The sequence below is a fragment of the Lonchura striata genome, chromosome 38 (assembly GCF_046129695.1).
Source record: "Lonchura striata isolate bLonStr1 chromosome 38, bLonStr1.mat, whole genome shotgun sequence".
Classification (NCBI taxonomy): domain Eukaryota; kingdom Metazoa; phylum Chordata; class Aves; order Passeriformes; family Estrildidae; genus Lonchura; species Lonchura striata.
The window spans coordinates 1,979,635-2,002,340 of record NC_134640.1 but is presented as its reverse complement, the minus strand read 5'-3'; the positions used below and the strand labels follow the sequence as shown (position 1 = coordinate 2,002,340).

At 62.0% G+C, this 22,706-nt stretch overlaps 2 protein-coding genes across 2 annotated transcripts in view; both read left to right on the top strand.

Annotated features, from left to right (window-relative positions):
• The window catches only part of LOC144248130 (cathepsin D-like), a 6,692-nt gene extending 761 nt beyond the window's left edge, over nucleotides 1–5,931 (top strand). The window contains exons 2-7 of the mRNA XM_077789829.1: nucleotides 426–606; nucleotides 1,862–2,061; nucleotides 2,857–2,979; nucleotides 3,914–4,079; nucleotides 4,522–4,620; nucleotides 5,752–5,931. Coding sequence (XP_077645955.1) covers nucleotides 426–606; nucleotides 1,862–2,061; nucleotides 2,857–2,979; nucleotides 3,914–4,079; nucleotides 4,522–4,620; nucleotides 5,752–5,931 — 949 coding nt within the window. The remainder of the gene's footprint in view (nucleotides 1–425; nucleotides 607–1,861; nucleotides 2,062–2,856; nucleotides 2,980–3,913; nucleotides 4,080–4,521; nucleotides 4,621–5,751) is intronic.
• Nucleotides 5,932–8,375: 2,444 nt separating this feature from the next.
• Nucleotides 8,376–22,706, top strand: part of LOC110481261 (voltage-gated potassium channel KCNC1) — a 17,878-nt gene continuing 3,547 nt past the window's right edge. The window contains 4 exon segments of the mRNA XM_021549778.2: nucleotides 8,376–8,974; nucleotides 16,153–17,101; nucleotides 20,326–20,447; nucleotides 20,450–20,537. Of these exon segments, the coding sequence (XP_021405453.2) occupies nucleotides 8,462–8,974; nucleotides 16,153–17,101; nucleotides 20,326–20,447; nucleotides 20,450–20,537 (1,672 nt within the window). The 5' untranslated portion in view covers nucleotides 8,376–8,461.

Here is a 22,706-nt window from a genome sequence, read left to right as displayed (position 1 = left end):
GTGTGGCAGGGTGCTCAGGGTGTGGTTTAGGTGATGGGTGGGGCTCATTGGGGTGTGGCAGGGTGCTCAGGGTGTGGTTTGGGTGATGGGTGGGGCTTATTGGGGTGTGGCAGGGTGCTCAGGGTGTGGTTTGGATGGTGGGTGGAGTTTATTGGGGTGTGGCAGGGTGCTCAGGGTGTGGTTTAGGTGATGGGCGAGGCTTATTGGGGTGTGGCAGGGTGCTCAGGGTGTGGTTTGGGTCATGGGTGGGGCCTGGCAGGGCGTGGCAGGGTGCTCAGGGTGTGGTTTGGGTGATGGGCGGGGCTTATTGGGGTGTGGCAGGGTGCTCAGGGTGTGGTTTGGGTGATGGGCGGGGCTTATTGGGGTGTGGCAGGGTGCTCAGGGTGTGGTTTGGGTGATGGGCGGGGCTTATTGGGGTGTGGCAGGGTGCTCAGGGTGTGGTTTGGGCGGTGGGCGTGGTCTGACGCGAGTGGGCGTGTCCCCGCAGGGCTCCACCCCCACTACCACTCGCTGCTGTCCTGCACCCACCGGGCCAACGGCACCGAATTCGGCATCAGCTACGGCAGCGGCAGCCTGCGCGGCTTCCTGAGCACCGACACGCTCACGGTGGGCGGGGGTCCCTGGGGAGGGGTCCCGGGGGTCCCTCGGGAGGGGTCCCGGGGGTCCCTGGGGAGGGGTCCCGGGTGTCCCTGGGGAGGGGTCCCGGGGGTCCCTGAGCACCGACACGCTCACGGTGGGGAGGGGTCCCTGGGGAGGGGTCCTGGGGGTCCCTGGGGCTTCCTGAGCACCGACACGCTCACGGTGGGCGGGGGTCCCTGGGGAGGGGTCCCGGGGGTCCCTGAGCACCGACACGCTCACGGTGGCCGGGGGTCCCTGGGGAGGGGTCCTGGGGGTCCCTGGGGAGGGGTCCCAGGGGCTTCCTGAGCACTGACACGCTCGTGGTGGGCGGGGGTCCCTGGGGAGGGGTCCTGGGGTCCCTGGGGAGGGGTCCCGGGGGTCCCTGGGGAGGAATCCCGGGGGTCCCTGAGCACCGACATGCTCACGGTGGACGGGGGTCCCTGGGGAGGGGTCCCGGGGGTCCCTGGGGGTCCCTGGGGAGGGGTCCCGGCGGTCCCTGGGGTCTCTGGGGAGGGGTCCCGGGGTCCCTGGGGGTCCTTGGGAGTCCTTGGGGAGGGGTCCTGGGGAGGGGTCCCGGCAGTCCCTGAGCTCCAACACGCTGACGGTGGGGAGAGGTCAGTGAGAAGATAATGAGGGGTGGGGCCAAACCAGACATTGGCAGTGTCACTGTCCCTGTCACCGTGTCCCTGTCACCGTGTCCCTGTGTCCCTGTCCTGTGTCCCTGTCCCCACAGGTGTCCAACATCTCGGTGCCCAACCAGACGTTTACCCTGTCACTGCCACCGTGTCACCATGTCCCCGTGTCCCCACAGGTGTCCAACGTCTCGGTGCCCAACCAGACGTTCACTGTGTCACTGTCACCGTGTCCCTGTCCCTGTGTTACTGTCCCCGTGTCCCTGCAGGTGTCCAACGTGTCGGTGCCCAACCAGATGTTCACTGTGTCACTGTCACCGTGTCACCATGTCCCCGTGTCCCCGCAGGTGTCCAACGTCTCGGTGCCCAACCAGACGTTCGCCGAGGCGGTGTCACCATGTCACTGTCCCTGTGTCACTGTCCCTGTGTCCCTGTCCCCGCAGGTGTCCAACGTGTCGGTGCCCAACCAGACGTTCACCATGTCACTGTCACCGTGTCACCATGTCCCTGTGTCCTTGTCCCCGCAGGTGTCCAACATCTCGGTGCCCAACCAGACGTTCACTGTGTCACTGTCACCGTGTCACCATGTCCCCGTGTCCCTGTCCCCGCAGGTGTCCAACGTGTCGGTGCCCAACCAGACCTTCGCCGAGGCGGTGGCGCTGCCCGGGCTGGCCTTCGCGGCGGCGCGCTTCGACGGCGTGCTGGGCCTGGCGTACCCCGGCGCCGCCGCCGGCCCCGCGCGCCCCGTGTTCGACAGCATGATGGGGCTGCGGCTGTTCCGCAGCAACGTCTTCTCCTTCTACCTGCGCAGGTACGGCCACCTGGGGACACCTGGGACAGCTGGGGACACCTGGGACAGCTGGGACAGCTGGGGACACTGGGACAGCTGGGGACATTGGGGACATTGGGGACAGCTGGGACACCTGGGACAGCGGGGACACATGGGACAGCTGGGACAGCTGGGACAGTGGGGACAGCGGGGACACTGGGGACACCTGGGGACACTGGGGACAGCTGGGACACCTGGGGACACCTGGGAGACCTGAGACACCTGGGACACCTGGGACAGCTGGGACAGCGGGGACATTGGGGACAGCTGGGGACACCTGGGACAGCTGGGACAGCTGGGACACACCTGGGACACCTGGGACACCTGGGGACAGCTGGGGACACCTGGGACAGCTGGGACACCTGGGGACAGCTGGGGACACCTGGGGACACCTGGGCACACCTGGGCATGACCAGAGCACCCTGAAATAGCCCTGATCCAGCCCTGAGCATGCCCCAAATACACCCCCAAATACACCCAAAATAACTCCAAATACACCCAAAATATCCCCCAAACTAACCCCAAGTACACCCAAAATATACCCAAAATAACCCCAAATCCCCTCTGGGACCCCCTGGGACCCCCAAACCCCCTTAAATCCCCTCTGGGACCCCCCAAATCCCCTCTGGGACCCCCCTGGAACCCCAAATCCCCTCTGGGACCCCCCTGGAACCCTAATTCCCCCCTGAAATCCCCTCTGGGACCCCCTGGGACCCCCAATTCCCCCCTGGGACCCCCAAGCCCCCCCTGACGCCCCCGATTTCCCCGGGGGTGCAGCGGGGCGTCGGAGGGCGACGGGGGGGAGCTGCTTTTGGGGGGCATCGACGAGCGGCTCTTCGAGGGACCCCTGCACTACATCCCCGTGACCCGAAAGAGCTACTGGCAGGTGCACATGGACAGGTGAGGCACCCCAAAATCCCCCCAAACCCCCCCAAAATCCCCTGCCCCAAATTCCAAAATCCCCTCCCCCAAATTCCCCAAGACCCGCCCAAAATTCCTCCCTGGTCTGTCCCAAAATGCCCCCTCAAAATTCCTGAAGATTCCTCAAATTCCTCCTGAACCATCCCAAAATTCCCCCCAAAATCCCCTCCCCCAAATTCCAAAATCCCCTCCCCCAAATTCCCAAAGACTCCCCCAAAATTCCTCCCGGGATTGTCCCAGAATCCCCCCTCAAAATTCTTAAAAATTCCTCAAATTCCCCCTGAACTATCCCAAAGTTCCCCCCCCCCCAAATTCCCAAAGACCCCCCCCAAATCCCCCTGAACCCTCTCAAAATCCCCCCCAAATCCCCCCAAAATCCCCTCCCCCAAATTCCAAAATCCCCTGTCCCAAATTCCCAAAGATCCCCCCCCAAAATCCCCCCTCCCCAAATTCCCAAACACTTCCCCAAATCCCCCCTGAACCATCCCAAAATCCCCTGCCCAAATTCCCCAAGACCCCCCCCAAATGCCCCCCGACCCCTCTGAGTGTCCCCAAATCCCCCCTAAAGCCCCCTGACCCCTCAAATTGCCCCCAAAGCCCCCCTTTAACTGCCCCTGACCCCTCAAACTGCCCCCAAAACCCCTCTAAGTGCCCCCAAAGCCCCCCTAAAGCCCCCTGACCCCCCTAAATGCCCCCAAAGCCCCCCTAAGTGCCCCCAAAGCCCCCCTAAAAGCCCCCTGACCCATTAAACTGCCCCCAAAGCCCCCCTAAAAGCCCCCAAAGCCCCCCCTAAGTGCCCCCAAAGCCCCCCTAAAAGCCCCCTGACCCCTCAAAGTGCCCCCTGACCCCCCTAAAAGCCCCCTGACCCCTCTGAGTACCCCCTGACCCCTCTAATTGCCCCCCGCCCCCCCAGGCTGTCCGTGGGGTCCCCGGGGGTCTCGGGGTGCCGGGACCCCCCCCTGTGCCGGGGGGGCTGCGAGGCCATCGTGGACACGGGGACCTCGCTGGTCACCGGGCCCAGCGCCGAGGTGGGCGCCCTGCACCGGGCCCTGGGGGGCTTCCGCGCCGAGCAGGGGCAGGTACGGACCCCCGGACCCCGCCAGAGACCCCCGGGACACCCCCAGAGACCCCCGGGACACCCCAGAGACCTCTGGACCACCCCCAGAGACCCCCGGACCCCACCAGAGACCCCCCGGACCACCCCGGAGCCCCTTGGACCCCCATGGACCCCCCCTGACCCCCCCCGGACCTCCATGGACCCCCATGGAACCCCCCGAGGCCCCATGGACCACCCTGGAGTCCCCCGGACCTCCATGGACCCCCCCAGAGACCCCCAGAACCCCATGGACCCCCATGGACCTCGGGGGGGGGGTGTTGGGTGACACCCAGGGGTCCCCCTGGGGTGGGTGAGTGACACCCAGGGGTCACCTCGGGGGGGGGGGGGGGTGGGTGACACCCAGGGGTCCCCGTGTCCCCCCGGGGGGGGTGGGTGACACCCAAGGGTCCCCGTGTCCCCCCCAGTACCTGCTGGACTGTGACAAGGTCGCGTCCCTGCCCAACGTCACCTTCGTGCTGGCGGGGACGACGTTCACGCTGAGCCCCCAGGAGTACGTGCTCAAGGTGGGAGCCTGTCCCCGTGTCACCTGTGTCACCTGTGTGTCACCTGTGTCACCTGTGTGTCACCTGTGTCACATGTATCACCTGTGTGTCACCTGTGTGTCACCTGTGTCCCCTCTGTGTCACCTGTGTCCCCCCTGTGTCACCTGTGTCACCCCTGTGTCACCTGTGTGTCACCTGTGTCACCTGCATCACCTATGTCACCTGTGTCACCTGTGTCACCTGTGTGTCACCTGAGTCACCTGTGTCCCCCCTGTGTCATCTTTATCCCCTCTGTGTCACCTGCATCACCTGCATCACCTGTGTGTCACCTGTGTCACCTGTGTCCCCCCTGTGTCACCTGTGTCACCTGTGTGTCACCTGTGTGTCACCTGAGTCACCTGTGTGTCACCTGTGTCACGTGTGTCACCTGTCACCTGTGTGTCACCTGTGTGTCACCTGTGTGTCACCTGTGTCACCTGTGTGTCACCCCTGTGTCACCTGTGTCCCCTTGTCCCCATGTCCATCATGTCCCCATCCTTCTCCTTGTCCCCCTGTCCCCTGCTCTGTCCCCCTGTCCCTGTCCCCTTGTCCCCATGTCCCTGTGTCCCCCTGTCACCGCCATGTCCCCGTGTCCCCCTGTCCCCAACTCTGTCCCCCTTGTCCCTGTGTCCCCAGCTCTGTCCCCGTGTCCCTCCTGTCACCTCCGTGTCCCCCTGTCCCCAGCTCTGTCCCCGTGTCCCCTGTCACCTCCGTGTCCCCGTCACCTCCATGTCCCCGTGTCCCCCTGTCACCGCCGTGTCCCCCTGTCACCGCCGTGTCCCCGTGTCCCCCTGTCCCCAGCTCTGTCCCCCTGTCCCCATGTCCCCCTGTCACCTCTGTGTCCCCGTGTCCCCCTGTCACCGCCGTGTCCCCGTGTCCCCAGCTCTGTCCCCGTGTCCCCGTGTCACCTCTGTGTCCCCCTGTCACCTCCGTGTCCCTCCTGTCACCTCCGTGTCCCTCCTGTCACCTCCGTGTCCCCCTGTCCCCAGCTCTGTCCCCGTGTCCCCCTGTCACCTCCGTGTCCCCCTGTCACCGCCGTGTCCCCTGTCCCCAGCTCTGTCCCCGTGTCCCCCTGTCACCTCCGTGTCCCCCTGTCACCGCCGTGTCCCTCAGGTGTCCCAGCTGGGGACCCCCACGTGCATCAGCGGCTTCATGGGCCTGGACATCCCGCGGCCCTCGGGGCCGCTCTGGATCCTCGGGGACGTTTTCCTGGCCGTGCACTACGCCGTCTTCGACCGCGACCGCGACCGCGTGGGGCTGGCCCGCAGCCGCCGGCACCCCGGGGACCCCTGAGGCACCCCGGGGACACCCTGGGGACACCCTGGGGACACCCCCAGGACACCCCGGGGACACCCCGGGGACCCCTGAGGCACCCCCAGGACACCCCGGGGACCCCTGAGGCACCCGGGACACCCTGGGGACACCCTGGAGACACCCTGGGGACACCCTGGGGTCACCCCGGGGACCCCCAGGACACCCCGAGGACCCCTGAGACACCCTGAGGACACCTGGGACACCCCCAGGACACCCTGGGTACACCTCTGGATGACTGGGACACCCCTGGGGACCACCTGGACATGCGGACCACCCAACACCTGGGCGTCCCCAGGTGACAGCCACCCCAGGGACACCTTGGGACCACCCTGGACACCTGGGTGTCACCAGGTGACAGCTGCCCCAGGGACACCTTGGTGAACCCCCGGATCTCTGAGTCCTCCCTGGGACCACCCAACCCACGAGGACCTTGGGGACCCCCCGCATGTCACCCCCCCCCTCCCTCAGGTGACCCTCCTGGACACCTGCACCCATCCTGGGGACACCTGGGACCTTCTGGGTCACCCCAGGGTCCCCTGGAACCCCTCTGGGACCCCCTGGATGTCGGGGTCCCCTTTGTTTTTCTTGGCGGGGGGGGCTCCTGGTCCTGGCTCCTCCCTTGGGTGCCCCCCGGAGGTGGAGACCCCTCCCCAGTCCCAGCACAGCCCAGAAGCCCCCAGACCCATTTGGCTTTTTGCTCCCAGTGCTCCCAGTAACGCCCAGTTCCCCCCTGCCCCCCCCGCTCTGAGGGGGCGTGGCTTCGCCGCTTAGGGGCGGGGCTCCAGTGATGTGGGCGTGGCTTTCGAGAAGTGGGCGTGGCCTCTCCTCTCGGTGGGCGTGGTTTCAATAAATGTGCGGTTCCCCTCGATGTGGGCGTGGCCTCTCCTTGCAGTGGGCGTGGCTTTAATGCAAATCGGCTTTCCCCTCACTGTGGGCGTGGCCTCTCCTCTCGGTGGGCGTGGCCTGCATAAATTTAGGGTTTTTACACGTGTGGGCGTGGCCTCCCACACAGTGGGCGTGGCTTTAATGCAAATGGGCGTGTCCCCCTCTCCGTGGGCGTGTCCCACTCACTGTGGGCGTGTCCCTCACTCACTGTGGGCGTGTCCCCCTCTCCGTGGGCGTGTCCCCCTCACTGTGGGCGTGTCCCCCTCTCCGTGGGCGTGTCCTCTTCACTGTGGGCGTGTCCCCCTCACTGTGGGCGTGTCCCCCTCTCCGTGGGCGTGTCCCCCTCTCCGTGGGCGTGTCCCCCTCACTGTGGGCGTGTCCCCCTCTCCGTGGGCGTGTCCCCCTCACTGTGGGCGTGTCCCCCTCTCCGTGGGCGTGTCCCCCTCCCCGTGAGCGTGTCCCCCTCCCCGTGGGCGTGTCCCCCTCACTGTGGGCGTGTCCCCCTCTCCGTGAGCGTGTCCCCCTCCCCGTGGGCGTGTCCCATTCATTGTGGGCGTGTCCCTCTCTCCGTGGGCGTGTCCCCCTCACTGTGGGCGTGTCCCCCTCCCCGTGGGCGTGTCCCATTCATTGTGGTCGTGTTCTTTCCTCTCCGTGGGCGTGTCCCATTCACTGTAGGCGTGTCCCTCACTCACTGTTGGCGTGTCCCCCTCTCCGTGGGCGTGTCCCCCTCCCCGTGGGCGTGTCCCATTCATTGTGGGCGTGTCCCCCTCCCCGTGGGCGTGTCCCCCTCACTGTGGGCGTGTCCCCCTCCCCGTGGGCGTGTCCCATTCATTGTGGTCGTGTTCTTTCCTCTCCGTGGGCGTGTCCCATTCACTGTAGGCGTGTCCCTCACTCACTGTTGGCGTGTCCCCCTCTCCGTGGGCGTGTCCCCCTCCCCGTGGGCGTGTCCCATTCATTGTGGGCGTGTCCCTCTCTCCGTGGGCGTGTCCCCCTCTCACTGTGGGCGTGTCCCCCTCCCCGTGGGCGTGTCCCATTCATTGTGGGCGTGTCCCCCTCTCCGTGGGCGTGTCCCCCTCCCCGTGAGCGTGTCCCCCTCCCCGTGGGCGTGTCCCCCTCCCCGTGGGCGTGTCCCCCTCCCCGTGGGCGTGTCCCCCTCTCCGTGGGCGTGTCCCCCTCCCCGTGGGCGTGTCCCCCTCACTGTGGGCGTGTCCCCCTCCCCGTGGGCGTGTCCCCCTCCCCGTGGGCGTGTCCCATTCATTGTGGGCGTGTCCCTCTCTCCGTGGGCGTGTCCCCCTCCCCGTGGGCGTGTCCCCCTCTCCGTGGGCGTGTCCCCCTCCCCGTGGGCGTGTCCCCCTCCCCGTGGGCGTGTCCCCCTCCCCGTGGGCGTGTCCCCCTCCCCGTGGGCGTGTCCCCCTCCCCGTGGGCGTGTCCCCCTCCCCGTGGGCGTGTCCCCGTCCCCGTGGGCGTGTCCCCCGCCGCGCCTGCGCCCTCCGCTCCCTCCCCGCCGCGCCGGGATGCGGCACCCGCCGTCCCCTCTCCCTCCCCTCGCCCCCTCCTCCTCCTCCTCCTCCTCCTCCCATCGCGACTCTCGCCCCCTCCTCCTCCTCCTGTCGCGACCCTCACCATGGGCTGGCAAGCCGAGCGCGACAAGGTGGTGATCAACGTCGGCGGCGTCCGCCATGAGACCTACCGCAGCACCCTGCAGACGCTGCCCGGCACCCGCCTGGCCGGGCTGGCCGAGCCGGGCGCCGCCGCCCGCTTCGACTACGACGCCGGCGCGGGCGAGTTCTTCTTCGACCGGCACCCCGCCGTCTTCGCCTACGTGCTCAACTACTACCGCACCGGCAAGCTGCACTGCCCGGCCGACGTGTGCGGGCCGCTCTTCGAGGAGGAGCTCGCCTTCTGGGGCATCGACGAGACGGACGTGGAGGCTTGCTGCTGGATGAACTACCGGCAGCACCGCGACGCCGAGGAGGCCCTGGACAGCTTCGAGAGCCCCGAGGGGCCCGGCCCGCCCGAGCCCGCCGAGCCCAAGCGGCTGTGCCTGGAGGAGGGCCGGCCGGCCGGCTGGTGGCGGCGCTGGCGGCCGCGGCTCTGGGCGCTCTTCGAGGATCCCTACTCCTCGCGGATGGCCAGGGTGAGGGCAAGGGGGGGATAAAAGGGTCTGCGGCGGGGTTTTGGAGAGGTTGTGGGGGGGGTTAGGGCGATTCTGAGGGGGTTTGGGGGGTTTAAGGGGGTTTAGAGCAGCCCTGAAGGGGGTCTTCGGGGATTTGGAGGGGTTTAGGGCGATTCTGAGGGGGTTTGGGGGGTTTAAAGGGGTTTAGGGCAGCTCTGAATGGGGTCCCGGGGGATTTGGAGGGGTTTAGAGCAGCCCTGAAGGGGGTCTTCGGGGATTTAGAGGGGTTTAGGGCAGCCCTGAAGGGGTTTAGGGCGATTCTGAGGGGGTTTGGGGGGTTTAAAGGGGTTTAGAGCAGCTCTGAATGGGGTCCCGGGGGATTTGGAGGGGTTTAGGGCAGCCCTGAAGGGGGTCTTCGGGGATTTAGAGGGGTTTAGGGCAGCCCTGAAGGGGTTTAGGGCGATTCTGAGGGGGTTTGGGGGGTTTAAGGGGGTTCCAGAGGGGTTTAGGGCAGCTCTGAATGGGGTCCCGGGGGATTTGGAGGGGTTTAGGGCAGCCCTGAAGGGGTCGTGGGGGATTTAAAGGGGTTTAGGGCAGATGTGAAGGGTTTAGGGCATTTCTGAGGGGGTCTTCGGGGATTTAGAGGGGTTTAGGGCAGCCCTGAAGGGGTTTAGGGCGATTCTGAGGGGGTTTGGGGTAGATCTGGACGGGGCTTGGGGGGTTTAAAGGGGTTTAGGGCAGCCCTGAAGGGGTTTAGGGCATTTCTGAGGGGGTTTGGGGTAGACCTGGAGGGGGCTTGGGGGGTTTAAAGGGGTTTAGGGCAGATCTGAAGAGGTCTTGGGGGATTTAAAGTGGTTTAGGGCAGCCTTGAAGGAGTTTAGGGCATTTCTGAGGGGGTTTGGGGTAGATCTGAGGGGGTCTCGGGGGATGTAAGGGGACTCTAGAGAGTTTTAGGGCAGCCCTGAAGGGGTCTCGGGGGATTTAAAGGTGTTTAGGGCAGATGTGAAGGGGTTTAGGGCATTTCTGAGGGGGTTTAAGGCAGACATGAAAGGGTCTCTGGGGATTTAGAGGGGTTTAGGGCAGCCCTGAAGGGGTTTAGGGCATTTCTGAGGGGTTTTAGAGGGGCACTAGAGGGGTTTAGAGCAACCCTGAAGGGGTTTAAGGTGTTTCTGAGGGGGTTTAGGGCAGATCTGAGGGGGTGTTGGGGGCTCTAGAGGGGTTTAGGGCAGCCCAGAAAGGGTTTAGGGCATTTCTGAGGGGGTTTAAGGCAGATATGAAAGGGTCTCGGGGGATTTAGAGGGGTTTAGGGCAGCCCTGAAGGGGTTTAGGGCATTTCTGAGGGGGTTTGGGGTAGATCTGGAGGGGGCTTGGGGGATTTAAGGGGGTTCTAGAGGGGTTTAGGGCAGTCCTGAAGGGGTTTAGGGCATTTCTGAGGGGGTTTAGAGGGGCTCTAGAGGGGTTTAGAGCAACCCTGAAGGGGTTTAAGGTGTTTCTGAGGGGGTTTAGGGCAGATATGAAAGGGTCTCTGGGGATTTAGAGGGGTTTAGGGCAGCCCTGAAGGGGTTTAGGGCATTTCTGAGGGGATTTAGAGGGGCTCTAGAGGGGTTTAGGGCAGCCCTGAAGGGGTTTAGGGCATTTCTGAGGGGGTTTAGGGTAGATCTGGAGTGGACTTGGGGGATTTAAGGGGGTTCTAGAGGGGTTTAGGACAGCCCAGAAAGGGTTTAGGGCATTTCTGAGGGGATTTAGGGCAGATACGAAGAGGTCTCGGGGAATTTAGAGGGGTTTAGGCCAGCCCTGAAGGGGCTTAAGATGTTTCTGAGGGGGTTTAGAGAGGCTCTAGACAGGTTGAGGACAGCCCTGAAGGGGTCTTGGGGGATTTAAGGGGTTTAGGGCAGCCCTGAAGGGGTTTAGGGCAATTCTGAGGGGCTTTAGGGCAGCTCTGAAGGGGTCTCGGGGGATTTAGAGGGGTTTAGGGCAGCCCTGAAGGGGTTTAGGGCATTTCTGAGGGCGTTTAGGGTAGATCTGAAGGGGTCTCGGGGGATGTAAGGGGACTCTAGAGGGGTTTAGGGCAGCCCTGACAGGGTTTAGGGCAGCTCTGATGGGGTCTTGGGGGATTTAGAGGGGTTTAAGGCAGCCCTGAAGGGGCTTAAGGCGTTTCTGAGGGGATTTAGAGGGGCTCTAGAGGGGTTTAGGGCAGCTCTGAAGGGGTCTTGGGGGTTTAGAGGGGTTTAGAGCAGCCCTGAAGGGGTTTAGGGCATTTCTGAGGGGCTTTACAGGTGTTTAGAGAAGTCCTGTAGGGGTCTCGGGGGCTCTAGAGGGGTTTAGGGCAGCTCTGAAGGGGTTTTGGGGGTTTAAAGGGTTCTAGAGGGGTTTAGAGCAGCCCTGAAGGGATTTAAGGCATTTCTGAGGGGGGTTGTTGGGCTTTAGAGGGGTTTAGGGCATTTTTGAGGGGGTTTGGGGTGATTTAGAGAGGTTTAGAGCATATCTGAGGGGGTTTGTGGGGCTCTAGAGGGGTTTAGAGCAGCCCTGACGGGGTTTAGAACATTTTTGAGGGGGTTTGGGGGCCTGTGAGGGGGTTTTAGAGATTCTAAATGGGTTTAGAGCATCTCTGAAGGGAGTCCTGAGGAGTTTTGAGGGATTTAAGGCGTCTCTGAGGGGGTTTAGGGGGGCTCTGAGGAGGTTTAGGGAGGTTGGGGGAGCTCCAGAGGAGTTCAGGACATCTCTGAGGGGCTGTGAGGGGATTTGGGGGAGCTCTAGGGGGGTTTTAGGGCACCTCTGAGGGGATGTGAGGGGGTTTAAGGGTGGCTGAGGGGGTTTAGGACACCTCGGAGGGGATTTAGGGGGTTTAGTAGCGCGGTGAGAGAATTTGGGGGGCTCTGAGGGGAGATGTGAGGGGTCTGAGGGGGAATTATGGCAATTGGAATTTTTTAAGGGGATTAAAGTGAATTCTAGAGGGGTTCAGGGCATCTCTGTGAGGGTTTTGGGGGGCTCTGAGGTGGTTTGGGGGGGAATGTGAGTTTGATGGGGCTCTGGGGGAGTTTTGAGGGGCTCTGAGGGGGTCTTGAGGGACTCTGAGGGAGTTTTGGGGGGTCCTGAGAAGGTTTAGGATGTTCCAGAGGGGATTTAAGGATGTCTGAGGGAGTTAAGGACATCCCTGAGGGAGTTTCAGGAGGATTTTAAAGCGATTTTTGGGGGTGCAGACAGGGCTGGGGGGGATGTGAGAGGATTTAGGGCATCTCTGAGGGGGTCTCGGGGGGTCTCTGAGGGGGTTTAGGGCATTTCTGAGGGGGTTAAATGGATTTTGTGGGAATCTCTCAGGTTTAAGAAGGCTCTGAGAGGGTCTTGGCGTGTCCCGAGGGGGTTTAGGGCATTTTTGGAGGGAGTTTAGGGGGTCTGTGAGGGGATTGAGGCACTTCCCAAGAATTTTCGGGGGTCTTTGAGGAGGTCTTGGGGGGCTTTGAGGGGGTCTTGGGCAGCTGGGGGGGTTTTAGGGCAGCTCTGAAGGGATTTGGGGGTCTGTGAGGGTTTTAAGGGATCTCTGAGGGGATTTTGGGGGTCTCTGAGGGAGTTGAAGGGTCTGAGGGGGTTTAGGGACACTGTGAGGGGTTTAGAGGAACTCTGGCCGGGTTTTGGGGGAATCTGGGGAGTTTTAGAGAATTTTTGAGGGGGTTCGGGGGGGTTTCAGGGGGTCTTGAGGGGCTCCGAGGGGGTTTAGTGGGTCTCTGAGTGGGTTTTGGGGGGTTCTGTGAGAAGATTTGGGGGTCTTTGAGGGGTTTTGGGGGTTCTGTGAAGAGGTTTGGGGGTCTCTGAGTCGGTTTGGGGGGGGTCTGTGAGGAGATTTGGGGGTCTCTGAGTGCATTTTGAGGGTTCTACGAGGAGGTTTGGGGGTCTCTGAGTGACTTTTAGGGTCTGTGAGGAGATTGGGGGGGGGGTCTGCCAGGAGGTTTGGGGGTCTCCGAGTGGTTTTGGGGAGTTCTGTGAGGAGATTTGGGGGTCTCCGAGTGGGTTTTGGGGTCTGCCAGGAGGTTTGGGGGACTATGAGTGAGTTTTGGGGGGTCTGTGAGGAAATTTGGGGGTCTCCGAGTGGGTTTTGAGGGCTCTATGAGGAGGTTTGGGGGTCTTGAGTGGGTTTGGGGTCAGTGAGGAACTTTGGGGGTCTCTGAGTGAGTTTGGGGGGTCTGTGAGGAGGTTTGGGGGTCTCCGAGTGGGATTTGGGGTCAGTGAAGAACTTTGGGGGGTCTCTGAGGAGGTTTAGGTGGGCTCAGGGGGGCTTTGGGGGTCTCTGAGGAGGTTTAGGGGGGCTCAGGGGGTTTTGGGGGTCTCTGAGGAGGTTTGGGGGGGCTCTGAGGAGGTTTAGGGGGGCTCAGGGGGTTTTGGAGGGCTCAGGGGGTTTTGGGGGTCTCTGAGGAGGTTTTGGAGGGCTCAGGGGGTTTTGGGGGTCTCTGAGGAGGTTTGGGGGGGCTCTGAGGAGGTTTGGGGGGGCTCTGAGGAGGTTTAGGGGGCTCAGGGAGATTTGGGGGTCTCTGAGGAGGTTTGGGGGTCTCTGAGGAGGTTTAGGGGGGCTTTGGGGGTCTCTGAGGAGGTTTGGGGGTCTATGAGGAGGTTTGGGGGTCTCTGAGGAGGTTTAGGGGGGTTTTGGGGGTCTCTGAGGAGGTTTAGGGGTCTCTGAGGAGGTTTAGGGGGGCTTTGGGGGTCTCTGAGGAGGTTTAGGGGGCTCAGGGGGTTTTGGGGGTCTCGGAGCTGCTTTGGGGGGCCTTTGATGCCACTCCTGGGGGGTCTCTGAGGTGCTGGGGGTGGGGGGGGGTCAGATTTATTTTGGGGGGGGGACACCGGGGACCCTGAGGGGACCCTGAGGGGACATCGGGGGTGGCTTTGAGGGGACAGCGCTGGGTGGGGGGGGGGATGGGGACACGGGGAGGGGGGGATGGGAGGACGCGGTGGGGGTGGGGAGGGGTCCGATCCTCTCTGTGCCCCCCCCCGATGTCCCCTCAGTGTCCCCCCGCAGCCGCTGGCCCCGATCCTGCCGCAGCGGGGCCGGGGGGGGGGAGGACCGCACTGCGGTGCCCCCTCCCCCCCCAGGCCTGGCCTACATCCCCTCCCCCCCCCCCCGGGCCCCCTCCCCCTCCGTGTCACCCTCCCCTCCCCCACCTGGCCTAAATCGCCCCCCCCCGCCTGGCCTAGATCCCCCCCCGTGTCCCTCGTGTCCCCAAAACCCCCCCGCGTGTCCCCAAAATCCCCCCCGCGTGTCCCCAAAATCCCCCCCGCGTGTCCCTAAAATCTCCCCCGTGTCCCTCGTGTCCCCAAACCCCCCCGCGTGTCCCCAAAATCCCCCCCCCCCACGGCCTAGATCCCCCCCCGTGTCCCTTGTGTCCCCCAAATCCCCCCCGCGTGTCCCCAAAATCTCCCCGTGTGTCCCCTGTCTCCCCAAATCCCCCCCCCGTGTCCCCAAAATCCCCCCCGCGTTTCTCGTGTCCCCCAAAATCACCTCACCCGTGTCCCCAAAATCCCCCCGCGTGTCCCTCGTGTCCCCCAAACCCCCCCCGCGTCCCCAAAATCCCCCCCCACGGCCTAGATCCTCCCCCCGTGTCCCTCGTGTCCCCAAAATCCCCCCCCGCGTGTCCTTTGTGTCCCCCAAACCCCCCCCCCGTGTCCCCAAAATCCCCCCCGCGTGTCCCCAAAATCTCCCCGTGTGTCCCCTGTCTCCCCAAACCCCCCCCCCGTGTCCCCAAAATCTCCCTGTGTGTCCCTCGTGTCCCCAAAATCACCTCACCCGTGTCCCCAAAATCCCCCGTGTGTCCCTCGTGTCCCCCAAACCCCCCCCGCGTGTCCCCAAAATCCCCCCCCGTGTCCCCAAAATCCCCCCGTGTGTCCCTTGTGTCCCCAAAATCACCTCACCCGTGTCCCCAAAATCTCCCTGTGTGTCCCTCGTGTCCCCAAAATCCCCCCCCGCGTGTCCCTTGTGTCCCCCAAACCCCCCCCCGCGTGTCCCCAAAATCCCCCGCGTGTCCCTCGTGTCCCCAAAATCCACACCCGTGTCCCCAAAATCCCCCCCCGCTGTGTCCCTCGTGTCCCCCAAACCCCCCCCATGTCCCCAAAATCCCCCGCGTGTCCCTCGTGTCCCCCAAATCCCACCTGTGTGTCCCCAAACTCCCCACGCGTGTCCCCAAAACCCCCACCCATGTCCCCAAAATCCCCCCCCGTGTCCCCAAAATCCCCCCAGCCTGGCCTAGATCCCCCCCGTGTCCCTCGTGTCCCCCCAAACCCCCCTGTGTGTCCCCAAAATCCCCCCCGTCCCTCATGTCCCCCAAAATCCCCCCCTGGCCTAGACCCCCCCCCCACTCGTGTCCCCCCAAACCCCCCAAAATGTCCCCAAATATCTCCCCCCCCCCCCGCCGTGCCCTAAATATTGTCCTGCCCCCCCCCCCCGTGTCCCCAAACCCCCCCCGTGTCCCCATGGGGACATTTTGGGGGGGTCACGGATTTGGGGGGGTCAGTGTGGATAATTTTGGGGGGTCAGTGATTTTGGGGGGTCAGTGTGGGGAATTTTGGGGGGGTCAGTGATTTTGGGGGTCAGTCTGGGACATTTTGGGGGGGGTCATGGATTTGGGGGGTCAGTGTGGGGAATTTTGGGGGGGTCAGTGATTTGGGGGGGGTCAATCTTGGGAATTTTGGGGGGGTCAGTGATTTTGGGGGTCAGACTGGGACATTTTGGGGGGGTCATGGATTTGGGGGGTCAGTGTGGGGAATTTTGGGGAGTGTCAGGGATTTTGGGGGGTCAGTGTGGGGAATTTTGGGGGGGTCAGTGATTTGGGGGGTTCAGTCTTGGGAATTTTGGGGGTGTCAAAGATTTGGGGGATGCTCAGAACTCAAACCAACAAACCCCCCATGAATATTTGGGGGTGTCAATGTTTTTGGGGTGCTCAGAACTCAAACCAACAAACCCCTAATTAATATTTGGGGGTGTCACTGATTTGGGGGTGCTCAGAACTCAAACCAACAATCCCCTAATTTATATTTGGGGGTGTCAATGTTCTGGGGGTGCTCAGAACTCAAACCAACAAACCCCCCATGAATATTTGGGGGTGTCACCGGTTCGGTGGGGGGGTCCAGAACCCCAAATTCCCGTTCCTCCCCTTCCGTGCCTTTTGGGGGGTCTCAGCCCCCCCTCACCCTGACCTCTCCCCTCTCCCCCTCCGCAGTACGTGGCCTTCGCCTCGCTCTTCTTCATCCTCATCTCCATCACCACCTTCTGCCTGGAGACGCACGAGGCCTTCAACCGCGTCATCAACAAGACGGAGACGGTGACCACGGGCAACGAGACGGGCACGCAGGTGGCCGTGGAGGTGGAGACCGAGCCCTTCCTCACCTACGTGGAGGGGCTGTGCGTGGTGTGGTTCACCTTCGAGTTCCTCATGCGCGTCAGCTTCTGCCCGGACAAGCGCGACTTCATCAAGAGCAGCCTCAACATCATCGACTTCGTGGCCATCTTGCCCTTCTACCTGGAGGTGGGCCTGCGGGGCTTGTCCTCCAAGGCGGCCAAGGACGTGCTGGGCTTCCTGCGCGTGGTGCGCTTCGTGCGCATCCTGCGCATCTTCAAGCTGACGCGGCACTTCGTGGGGCTGCGCGTGCTGGGCCACACGCTGCGCGCCAGCACCAACGAGTTCCTGCTGCTCGTCATCTTCCTCGCCCTGGGCGTGCTCATCTTCGCCACCATGATCTACTACGCCGAGCGCATCGGCGCCGACCCCGACGACGTCACCGGCTCGCGGCACACCTACTTCAAGAACATCCCCATCGGCTTCTGGTGGGCCGTGGTCACCATGACCACGCTGGGCTACGGCGACATGTACCCCATGACGTGGTCGGGCATGCTGGTGGGCGCCCTGTGCGCGCTGGCCGGCGTGCTCACCATCGCCATGCCCGTGCCCGTCATCGTCAACAACTTCGGCATGTACTACTCGCTGGCCATGGCCAAGCAGAAGCTGCCCAAGAAGAAGAACAAACACATCCCCAGGCCGCCCCAGCCCGGCTCGCCCGGCTACGGCTCGCCGGGCGCGGGCCCCAACGCCCCCGGCAGCCCCCGCGCCGCGCGCCGCCCGCCCGCCTGCCCGCTGGCCCAGGAGGAGGTGGTGGAGATCAACCGGGCCGGTGAGCGGCCAGGCCGGCACCCTGGGGCGGGGGGTGGGCGTGGAGGGGCTTTGGGTGGGTTTGGGGGTGGGTTTGGGGGGGTTGGTGGGGTTTGGGGCGGGGTTTGGGGGAGTTGGTAGGGTTTGGAGGGGGTTCGGGGTGGGATTTGGGGGGTTTTGGGGTGGGTTTAGTGGGGTTTGGGGTGGGATTGGGGGGCTTGGTAGGGTTTGGGGTGGGATGAGTGGGGTTTTGGGATGGGTTTTGAGGGTTTTGAGGTGGGTTTGGGGGGTTTTGGGGTGGGTTTGGAAGGGGTTTGGGGTGGGTTTTGGGGGGCTTGATGGGGTTTGGGGTGGGTTTTGGGGGGTTTGGGGTGGGTTGGAAGAGTTTGGAGGGGGTTTGGGGTGGGATTTGGGGGTTTTGGGGTGGGTTTTGATGGGGTTTGGGGTGGGATTTGGGGGGTTTGATGGGGTTTGGGGGGGTTGGTAGGGTTGCAAGGGGTTTTGGGGTGGGTTTTGGGGGGCTTGGTAGGGTTTGGGGTGGGTTTGGGGGGTTTTGGGGTGGGTTTGGGGGGGTTAAGAGGGTCTTGTTGAGTTTGGGGTGGGATTAGTGGGTTTTGGGGAGGGTTGGTAGGGTTTGGGGTGGGTTTAGTGGGCTTTAACCGGGGTTAGTTGAGTTTAGGGTGGGATTAGTGGGGTTTAACCAGGGTTAGTTGAGTTTGGGGTGGGTTTAGTGGGGTTTAACCAGGGTTAGTTGAGTTTAGGGTGGGATTAGTGGGGTTTAACCGGGGTTAGTTGAGTTTGGGGAGGATTAGTGGGGTTTAACCAGGGTTAATTGAGTTTAGGGTGGGATTAGTGGGGTTTAACCAGGGTTAGTTGAGTTTGGGGAGGATTAGTGGGGTTTAACCGGGGTTAGTTGAGTTTAGGGTGGGATTAGTGGGGTTTAACCAGGGTTAGTTGAGTTTAGGGTGGGTTTAGTGGGGTTTAACCAGGGTTAGTTGAGTTTAGGGTGGGATTAGTGGGGTTTAACCGGGTTTAGTTGAGTTTAGGGTGGGATTAGTGGGGTTTAGTGGGGTTTAGTGGGATTTTGTAGGGTTTGGGGGAATTTTTGGGGGAATTTCGTGGGTTTTAGGGATTTTAGTGGGATTTCAGTGGGATTTGGGGAATTTTGGGGGCGTTTGGTGGATTTCAATGGATTTTGGAGGGATTTTTGGGGATTTTAGTGGCGCAGCCTGAGGTGGTTTGGGGAAATTCAGTGAATTTTGGGGGGATTTTGCTGGATTTTGGGGTAATCGGTGGAGTTTGGTGGATTCGGGGCGAATTTGGGCGAGTTTCGGGGTGTTTGGTGGATTTTGGGTGAGTTCTGCCGATTTTGGGGGAATTTTGGAAAGATTTGGCGCAGGGCTGGGGGAATAATGTGAGGGGAACGTGGTTTGGGGGAGTTTTGTGGGATTTGGGGAGTTTTGGGCGGATTATGTGGGAAAACTTTTTTTTGGGGATATTTTTGAGGTATTTTGTGTGAGCCTGCTACATTTTGGAGGATATTTTGGGATATTCGGGGAGAATTTGTAATATTTTAGGGGGAAATTTGGGGAAAATTGGGAGGAGTTTGGAGTATTTTGGGGGGAGTCTGGTGCATTTTCGGGGGAAATTTTTTGTATTTTGGGGAGAATTTAGCGCATTTTGTGGCGATATTTTGATATAACTTTGGGGTATTTTGGGAGGGAATTTTTGCATTTTGGGGGGATATTTTGGGGTAAGTTTGGTGCATTTTGGAAGATATTTGGTGCATTTTGTGGGGATATTTTGGGGAGAATTTGGTGAATTTTGTGGGGATTTTTTGGGAAGTATTTGGGATATTTTGGGGGAACTTTTTGTATTTTGGGGGAATATTTTGGGGGGAAATTTTTCCATTTTGGGGGGATATTTTTGGGAGGATTTTTTGTATTTTGGGGGGATATTTTGGGGAAATTTTTTCCATTTTGGGGGGATATTTTGGGGAGGATTTTTTGTGTTTTGGGGGGAAATTTTGGGGCAAAATTGGCACATTTTGTGGGGATATTTTGATATATCTTTGGGGTGTTTTGGGGAGGATTTTTTGTATTTTTGGGGGATATTTAGGAGGGAATTTTTTCCATTTTGGGGTGATATTTAGGAGGGAAATGTTTCCATTTTGGGGGGATATTTTGGGGAGGATTTTTTGTATTTTGGGGGGATATTTTGGGGGATTTTTTTCCATTTTGGGGGGATATTTAGGAGGGAAATTTTTCCATTTTGGGGGGATATTTAGGAGGGAAATTTTTCCATTTTGGGGGGATATTTTGGGGAGGATTTTTTGTATTTTTGGGGGATATTTTTCCATTTTGGGGCGATATTTAGGAGGGAATTTTTTCCATTTTGGGGTGATATTTAGGAGGGAAATTTTTCCATTTTGTGGCGATATTTAGGAGGGAATTTTATCCATTTTGGGGGGATATTTTGGGGGTGATTTTTTGCATTTTGGGGGGAAATTTTTCCATTTTGGGGGGGATATTTAGGAGGGAAATTTTCCATTTTTAGGGATATTTTGGGGAGGATTTTTTTGTATTTTGGGGGGATATTTTGGGGCGAGTTCGGCGCATTTTGGGGCGAATTTCCCCCCTTTCCCTGCGCTCCCACCAGCCAGGACTATCATCCCCCACCCTGGCCGGGTTCGACCCCCCCGGGGGTGCTCGGGGGGGGTTCCCGGCCCAATTTCGGGGGGATATTTTGGGGGAATTTTTTCCATTTTGGGGGGATATTTAGGAGGGAAATTTTTCCATTTTGGGGGTATTTTTAGGAGGGAATTTTTTCCATTTTGGGGCGATATTTAGGAGGGAATTTTTTCCATTTTGGGGGGATATTTAGGAGGGAATTTTTTCCATTTTGGGGGTATTTTGGGGGTGGTTTTTTGCATTTTGGGGGGAAATTTTTCCATTTTGGGGGTATTTTTAGGAGGGAATTTTTTCCATTTTGGGGCGATATTTAGGAGGGAAATTTTTCCATTTTGGGGGTATTTTTAGGAGGGAAATTTTTCCATTTTGGGGGGATATTTAGGAGGGAATTTTTTCCATTTTGGGGGTGCTCGGGGGGGGTTCCCAGCCCAATTTCGGGGGGATATTTTGGGGGAATTTTTTCCATTTTGGCGCGATATTTAGGAGGGAATTTTTTCCATTTTGGGGGTGCTGGGGGGGGGTTCCCAGCCCAATTTCGGGGTCCCCAAACCTGCAGAGTCGCGGCCCAACGGCGAGGCGGGGCGGGCGGCGCTGGCGCAGGAGGACTGTCCCCCCATCGAGCAGGCGCTGAGCCCCGAGGAGCGCGGGGGGGGACCCCAAAACGCCCCCGCCGGGCCCGGGGGGGCCGCGAGCGCTGCGGCCGCGACCGCGCCTGCTTCCTGCTGGGGCCCGACTACGCGCCCCCCCCCGAGGGAGCCCTGCGCAAAGGTGGGTGCTGGGGGCACCCCGGGGTGCCCCGAGACTGGGTGGGGGGGGTTACAGAGCCCCCCGTATGCTGGGGGTGCTGATATCCCATCCTGGGGACCCCAAAACTGGGTAGGGGGGGTTACAGAGACCCCCATATCCTGGGGGTGCTGATATCCCCCCCCGAGGGAGCCCTGCGCAAAGGTGGGTGCTGGGGGCACCCCGGGGTGCCCCGAGACTGGGTGGGGGGGTTACAGAGCCCCCCGTATGCTGGGGGTGCTGATATCCCATCCTGGGGACCCCAAAAATGGGTGGGGGGTTACAGAGCCCCCCGTATGCTGGGGGTGCTGATATCCCATCCTGGGGACCCCAAAAATGGGTGGGGGGGGGTTACAGAGCCCCCCGTATGCTGGAGGTGCTGATATCCCATCCTGGGGACCCCAAAAATGGGTGGGGGGGGGGTACAGAGCCCCCCGTATGCTGGGGGTGCTGATATCCCATCCTGGGGACCCCAAAAATGGGTGGGAGGGGTTACAGAGCCCCCCGTATGCTGGGGGTGCTGATATCCCCCCACCAAGGGAGCCCTGCGCAAAGGTGGGTGCTGGGGGGACCCTCAAAATGGGGGGGGGGGGGGGGGGGTTACTGACACCCCAGGGTGCCGTGAAAATGGGTGGGGGGGTTACAGAGCCCCCCAAAACTTTCCGAGGTACCTACAGACCCCCCCCCCCCCGATATCCTGGGGGTGCTGATATCACCCCCCCGGGGCACCCCAATACTGCGTGGGGGGGTTACTGACACCCCGGGTACCCCAAAACTGTCCGGGGTGTTTACAGCCCCCCCCCATTTTCTGGGGGTCCCCAAATCCCCCTCCATGCCCCCACCCACCCCCCAATGTCACCCCAAATCCTGGGGGTCCCCAAATTCCCCCCCACCCCCCCCAGGGTACCCCAAAACCCCTTTGGGGGGGGTCCCCAAATTCCTCCCTCCCGCTTCCCGCGTGTCCCTCCCAGTTCCCACCTCCCCCAAACTGGGGGAACTGGGAGAACTGGGAGGGGGCGGGGCTTGCACAGCCCCCCCAAACTGGGAGAACTGGGAGAACTGGGAGGGGGCGGGGCTTGCACAGCCCCCCCAAACTGGGGGAACTGGGAGAACTGGGAGGGGGCGGGGCTTGCACAGACCCCCCGGCGCTGGGGGGCTCTGGGTGCCCCTTGCACACGCGCGTGCAAGGGGCGGGGCTGGCTGGGGGCTCCGCCCATTTGGGGGTCCCTCTCCCCATTTTGGGGTCCCTGTCCCCATTTAGGGGGTCCCTGTCCCCATGTAGGGGTCTCTGTGTCCATTAAGGGGTCCCTGTCCCCATCAGGGGGTCCCCGGGGTGACCCCTCCCCTCTCCCTTCTGTCCCCATTTAGGGGGTCCCTGTCCCCATCAGGGGGTCCCTGTCCCTAGGGGGTCCCTGTCCCCATTTAGGGGGTCCCTGTCCCCATTTAGGGGGTCCCGTTTGGGGGTCCCTGTCCCCATCAGGGGGTCCCTGTCCCTAGGGGGTCTCTGTCCCCATTTAGGGGGTCCCTGTCCCCATCAGGGGGTCCCTGTCCCTAGGGGGTCCCTGTCCCCATTTAGGGGGTCCCTGTCCCCATTTGGGGGTCCCTGCCCCACCAGGGGGTCCCCGGGGTGACCTCTCCCCTCTCCCTTCTGTCCCCATTTGGGGGTCTCTGTCCCCATTTAGGGGGTCCCTGTCCCCATCAGGGGGTCTCTCCCCATTTAGGGGGTCCCTGTCCCCATCAGGGGGTCCCGTTTGGGGGTCCCTGCCCCACCAGGGGGTCCCCGGGGTGACCCCTCCCCTCTCCCTTCTGTCCCCATTTGGGGGTCTCTGTCCCCATTTAGGGGGTCCCTGTCCCCATCAGGGGGTCCCGTTTGGGGGTCCCTGCCCCACCAGGGGGTCCCCGGGGTGACCCCTCCCCTCTCCCTTCTGTCCCCAGCGCTCGTCACCGCCTGAGACCCCCGACGGCGCCGCAGGTCAGCCGCCAGGGGGCGCCCTCACCCTGGCCCCGCCCCCCGCGCTTGGCCCCGCCCCCTCCCGGGGCTAGCCCCGCCCCCTCGCACCGCTGCGCATGCGCAATTCCCGCTTCCCCCCCCCCCGCACCGCGGCGCTGCTTGACCGGGGAATGGGGGGGGAGGGGCGGCAGAGGGGACCCCCC